The sequence below is a fragment of the Protomyctophum parallelum genome (assembly GCF_964188405.1).
Source record: "Protomyctophum parallelum genome assembly, chromosome: 19".
Classification (NCBI taxonomy): domain Eukaryota; kingdom Metazoa; phylum Chordata; class Actinopteri; order Myctophiformes; family Myctophidae; genus Protomyctophum; species Protomyctophum parallelum.
Window position 1 is genome coordinate 21,812,894 of NC_139717.1, and position 6,729 is coordinate 21,819,622.

The 6,729-nt window shown below is 44.1% G+C and overlaps 1 protein-coding gene across 1 annotated transcript in view; it reads right to left on the reverse strand.

The window, feature by feature from the left end:
• rhag (Rh associated glycoprotein) overlaps positions 1-6,303 on the reverse strand; it is a 33,636-nt gene extending 27,333 nt beyond the window's left edge. Inside the window, exon 1 of the mRNA XM_083790012.1 lies at positions 5,923-6,303. Coding sequence (XP_083646138.1) covers positions 5,923-6,115 — 193 coding nt within the window. The 5' untranslated portion in view covers positions 6,116-6,303. The remainder of the gene's footprint in view (positions 1-5,922) is intronic.
• Positions 6,304-6,729: the final 426 nt, after the last annotated feature.

Sequence of the window (6,729 nt, forward strand, 5' to 3'; positions counted from 1 at the left end):
TCCTGCGACGTCCCCTTATCGTTTACTAAACTCACCCCACACAGCTACTGCTGTCGTCCTGCGACGTCCCCTTATCGTTTACTAAACTCACCCCACACAGCTACTGCTGTCGTCCTGCGACGTCCCCTTATCGTTCACTAAACTCACCCCACACAGCTACTGCTGTTGCCCTGCGACGTCCCCTTATCGTTCACTAAACTCACCCCACACAGCCAGCAGTTTTCTTTTGTACTACTGAATCAGACATAGTGGACTACTGCATGAATCAAACTAGTGTTTACTTTTAACTGTAGGTGTTATTCTCGAATCTCGAACTGGCGCAAATGTTTTCAACAGTGAGAAAAGCATGGACAAGAGTGGCTAATGACGTAAATACCCTAACCGTATTGTTTCCTTGGAACAACATCCAATCAGCAACAACGTGGCTATGTAACAACGTAGCTACGTAACAGGTGACGTTATGAAATACAAGTCAAACAGGAGGCTGGCCAGACTGAGTATAGCGAAGTGACAAAACAAATGCGCGGAACGCAGCGAGTCAGGTTGGAAACCAGGCTATAGGGAGAACTTCTAACAAACTGCAAACATTCATCAACAGATGCTTCATCAATTGACTGGTGTGCGTGCGTGCGTGCGTGCGTGCGTGCGTGCATGCCTGCGTACGCGCATGCGTGTCTTTATGTATGAAAAAAGGGTCTTTATGTATGACGTGGAGTTCGTGAATTGCGGACCCCCTTGAAAACGAGATGGTTCATCTCAAGAGATTGTTCCCAATAAAGACATTTCAGACTTCAACACTAACTCTGGGGGGGAGCCCACAGGGATCGAACTGGGAACCTTGTGCATGGGTTGCTCACAGCGCAGCGCAAAGCGACCCGCTGCAGAGCTTGTAGATCTGCTATTTCCACTCCTTGAGCCATCTATGCATAGACTGACCCAATGCGGGACCAACAAAGTACATGATGTGGGTTGTAAGAGGTTAAAACTATGGAATGCCATTCTACTATAGTGGCTGCGTGTGCTGCTATGGAGAGAGACATTGGACAGCAGCCAATATAGTGACTGGCACTACGCCCAAATGTTAGGTCATATACTCTACTAGAGGCAATCCAGTCTATGGAGATGGGTTAGTGTGGCCTTGGGGGGGGGGGGGGGGGAATCCCCTCTGGATTTGATCATGCTGTCTGTAAGCTTTCAATGGACTACCAGAGGGTGCGGATTCAAACTAACGCTGGAAACCGACGCCGGCTCCCGATTGGTTCACCAACCCATGTGCCCGCCCCCTCCTCCTCCTCCTCCTCCTCCCCAGTAGAACAAAGCAGAGAACACTGACATCACCACACTTGGAGCGACGCCCCTCTGCACTGTTATTGGTTAGGATAGTGGAACATGCAAGTGTAGCATTGCGCCGGAGCAGGGATTGAACCCGGGCCTCCCACTCACCAGCCCAACGCCAATAGGGCTGAACCCGATTGGCAGGGCCCCCCCCCCCAGTCTTTCAATCGCGTCCTTGCGCTTCTCACTTAACACCGCTGGCCGCCGCACACGATGTTCCTCGTGTCCCTCACGCGAGGATATCACGCACCACGTCCTGCCGACTACGCCAGATTGTAGCATTACTGGTGGCGGGGATTGAACCCAGGGCGCCTCCCACTCGCCAGACCAACGCGCAACATTTCATGCCAATAGGGCTGAGCCCGATTGGCAGGGCTGTTGCGGGCTGGGTCTTGGCTGGTGGGCTGCACAAGGTTCACTCTCACTCCTATATGCCACAAATATTTCTGCCTCATTTCCTGGAGCGTTCGCAGAGGCTTTTATGTTTTTCTCTCTCCCTTTTGAAACCAAAACACCTAATATAGGCAACAAAGTCGTTTGCACAAATGACCAGAGACGGGTGCGTATAGGCAAGGCTCAAAGTATTCCGAAAAATGCACAAAAAGTACACAATGACCAAAATCGCAATGCAACCTAAACTCAGATTGTTTCACTTACTGTAAGTAAAAGTAATGATACCAAAAACAAAATACTCTGTTGTACAAGTTAAGAAGGCCTGCATTAAAACTTTCACTTCCATGTAAAAGTACTAAACCTTTTCGAAATTTGACAAAGCATTTTCAAAAGTAGCCGATCTACAGTACATTGCGTCGCATTGCTGTGTTCAGCTATTTCCGAAGAGCTTGCATATACAGTGAGATATAGGGTTAATGTCGATGTAATGGAATTTAATTGAAAAATGGAAATGTAAAGAAAAAGCAGCTGATAACTGCACTTATATGTACACAGAACCGCCGCTGGTTACAATAATAGCATTATTGTGTAAAGTGCATCAAGTTATGAATTTGGCATGCCTCTGCATGTTTTCATATCCGCTCCATATCCAGAACAAAATCTCCAGCTCATTTCTCATATTACGTCTCTTTGGGCAGTGTTTCATCAGGCTAGGACCCCTCCAAATCAATTCAATTTAATTAAAGTCCCAACAGGTTGTCTCAAGTGTCTCTTGATGATAAAGCCGTGCCTGATTTGACCCCCAGGCGGGGGACGGCATTCCTTATGTATGCCTTATTTCCCTCACTTTGAACTCCTGATTGTAGACATCTGGAAACAGGCCGCATAAGGATTAATCATGGAACAGCAGCAGGCACCTGGCGCGGTTTACATTATTCATCCTAATTACATTTTATAATACACAATTCAACAATTCTGGGTTCATTTAAATGTCCAACCCAGACAGTTTTACTTGTTTTAAAGTTGCATGTTTCAATATTTGGATATTTTTATTAGGAAGGGGGTGTTGTCTGATAAAACTGAAATATCAAACATCTAAAATATTGGATCAAGCAACATGAAAACAGTCATGGGTGCACGGTCTGCAACATACAGAAGCCGGGGTATAGACAATGTGGTTGAACACATTTAACAAATCAACAGCTTCGCACAAGATTATACCAATGTTTTCTGGTGGAACAAACAGTTCCATGTCTGTCTGTCTGTCTGTCTGTCTGTCTGCGTGTGTGTGTGTACGGTTGTAATGCACCGTTTGAAATTCGAGAACCGTTTGAAATTTGACACACGTGTTCCACACTCCCGCAGGGAGTGCAGTGCCCGGTATCGAGTCGGTCGGACCCACGGTTCTCCAGAACCACCACAAAGGGCTCTGGTCAGGCTCTGCCAGTGGGCCTGATTAGCCCAAGTGTCCTCACCTGTGCAATTTCCAGCCTCTCCCTCAGCCAATTGATTGCCATGGCAACCACACACCTGCCAATTGATTATTTAACCAGTCCACTTTGCACAGTCAGTTTGCACTCTTTAGCCACAGGCAGATCAGACAGATACAGAAATCTCCATGTGGGACACAGATATATGGGACACAGACAGACAGTTAAAATTGGTGCTATGACAACGGGTATTGATACTACAGAGATCTCCATAATTATACATGGGCACAAAAGGATAGGATAGACAGATAGTTTAAACGGGTGCTATGACAAGTTGACAACGGGTATTATTAGGTTCCCATGGTGCATCGCTCCCAAGTAGGCCGGTAGCTGAGGGCACGTACAGGTCTAGTTATTAAAATACAACTTCTCCATGTTCCGCTTTCTCTCGTGTACCTTGTGTAGTACCTCATCGTGCCCCTAGGAGGAGTACACATACCCCCCATTGGACCTACAACACAGTGCTGCTCAGGCACTATGTACTCGGTTGATGTGTGTGTATGAGGCCTCAGACAGACTTGAGATTGAGCACTGAGCTAATCTCAGTGGTGGGGAAGAAAATAAGTACCACAAATGTTTTAAGTAGCAATTCTGCAATATATATATGCTCTGTTACAAGTAAATGTCCAGAATTTAAAAAAGCATTGGAAATTGGAAATATACTCAAGGAAAGTACAGTACAAGTACCTCAAAATTGCACTTGAAAACAGTACTTGAGTGCATATACTTAGTTACTTTTTCCACCACTGGCTAATCTCGTTGGCTCACGCCTGCCACACCCATTTATGAGCAAAACCACCGTGCACTGTCGTTGGCTTGTTTACAGCGTGGCCTCGACTATCACCATGCCAGTGTCGATTAGGTCGACTAAAAACTATGACGGAAAAATGTCGACTATACCTTTTTTCACAGAGGAAAACTGAATAAATAAGAACTAAGCTATGACGACTAAAACTGTGACTAAAATATATTGACAGTTTGACAACAAATTAAAAACTAGACTAATATGTTAGAGAGGGACTAGTGGACAAGAGATCCGGTAGAACTATAAAAGACAAGTCTGAGAATCTGCTGAGAATAGCAGATCTACAAGCCCGTAGATCGGCTATTTTCAGCGTGCAGCCAAGCATAAAATCCGCCATTACAACAGCATCAAGGCCTGCCAAAACATATTTTAGTCGACTAAATCAGCTGTAGAATTAGTCGACTAAAATGTTATGATATTCAGTCGACTCAAACTAGACTAACACTAAAACATTCCAGGTGAATAAAATGTGACTAAAAGTAAACTATTCAATAGACTATGACTAAAACAAAAATCTAAATTTGCTGTCAAAATCAACACTGCGGCATGCAAAAATGACCACAACGTCAAAATAAAACAAGTCCCATTACAAAATACAGGGGGTGGGGGGGAATATATCTCTTTTCATCTTCAGGGGACACACACAGTGTTTGATTTATCCATTTATAATTTTTCCACCGGTTCAGTTCTTTTTGGTTCTTAGTCCATGAGCCAGAGCTCCAAAATTGGAACGTCAATTATGAATTGAGTGGGCAAAACTATAACTATATTCAATTGTTTATAGGATCAATATAAGTAAATTAATAGATGATAAACCTTCCACACTAGCAGCTTTTTCATAATTTTATTTTTTTGCATATATTCCTATATAATAATATTTGCATATTTAAAAAGTTAAAATTTGTAATACAATAAATCATTGTCTTCGTGTAAGTATACAACTGGGGAAGTTTCATGGTGATAAAAATCTAATATAGGTATAGTTTTGCCCACTCAATTCATAATTGAGTACCACAGACGAAAAACAGTCTAAGTCCAAATTTCATTCTGACCCCTCCACGAAAAGGCCTCGTTGTCCTGAACCCGTATCTATCATTTATACATTATGGATCAATAGTGTGGACTTAGACTGTTTTTCGTCTGTGGCATTCAATTAACGTTTCAATGTTGGAGCTCTGGCTCATGGACTAAGAACCACAAAGAACTGAACCGGTTCCCATTGGGAACCAACCGGTGGAAAGGGGCTCTCAGAGTTACTGAGCCATAACGGTCCATTTGGTGTTTTGCACACTCTCAGAGTTACAAATGAATCAAATTAACGCCGATGATCTGTGAAAGAGGGAAATGTATTCACGTATATAAGTGCAATATTTCAGTCCATATCTAGTGGTGCAGGCAACATGTATCAACATAAACATCACTAACAAACTGTTGCTTTGTTCAATTTAATTAAAGTGTCAAGTCAAGTGTTCCTGGATGATAAAGCCATGCCTGTTTTGTCCTCACTTTGAACTCCTGATTGTTGAACGACTACCTTTTTTCACTGACAAAAACTAAATGGAAACTAAATGAAAACTAAGCTATGATGACTAAATCTATGAGACTAAATGTTTTGACAATTTCGTCAACAAATAAAAACTAGACTAAAATGTTAGGAAGTGGACATCCAGTAAGTAATTTTACACTTGGTTGCATGCTGAAAATAGCAGATCTGCAATCTTCAGCAAGTGTAAAATCAGTCATTATGACGGCATCAAGGCCCGCCAAAATACATTTTAGTCGACTAAATCAACTGTAGATGTAGTCGACTAAAGTCCTAGAGACTATGGCTAAAAACAACAACAGTGCACTGCACTGACCGGTCAGGTGTGTCCACTCAGTTATACTGTCCGAACTTACTGGGGTAGAGGGTCATGGGGTCATCCGGCTCCGTGCCGTTGCCGGGGTCGGCGGTCCCGTGGCCCTCGTCATGGTGGGGGGCCTTGCCGTCGTCGTAAACCACAAACACGGCGAACAGGATGATGGTGATAATCTCCAGGGTCAACGCCACCACGGGGAACTTGAGCCTCATGTTGGTGGAGTACGCAGGCATGGTCTCTCACACACACACACACACACACACACTAATGTCAACTCTCTGTCTGTCTGTCTGTCTCTCTATCTCTCCCTCTGGCTCTCCCTCTCTCTGACACACACACACACACTCTCGCACTCTCTCTCTCTCTCTCTCTCTCTCTCTCTCTCTCTCTCTCTCTCTCTCTCTCTCTCTCTCTCTCTCTCTCTCTCTCTCTCTCTGTGTGTGTGTGTCTGTCTATCTTTTGAGGTGGTGTGATAGCTAAGGGGGCTGGTCGAGGCTGCTTGTGGTTTTTAAATTGGTGCATGATTCCTGGTGACCAATGACAGTGCCGGACAGATCCCCCCCACACACTTATAGCCCACTAGTAGTGGGCTATAAGCTTGTTTTAAAGAGGGGAGCCAAAACAGGACGTATAGGCAAAACATACAGTGATGACAGTATGTACAATAATGTCACAGAGTGGACAGGAGAGCCCCTTCTTAACAAGCCGTATCCCCCCAAACTCATTTTGCACTGTCAAAGTCAGTGTTTTGCTTTTGTTAAGCCATTAAGACCTATAATTTGTCAGCCGACCCCCATCTCAAAATATTTTGTTCCAAGAAGCCCCACATAATAGCAAAGATTTGCGT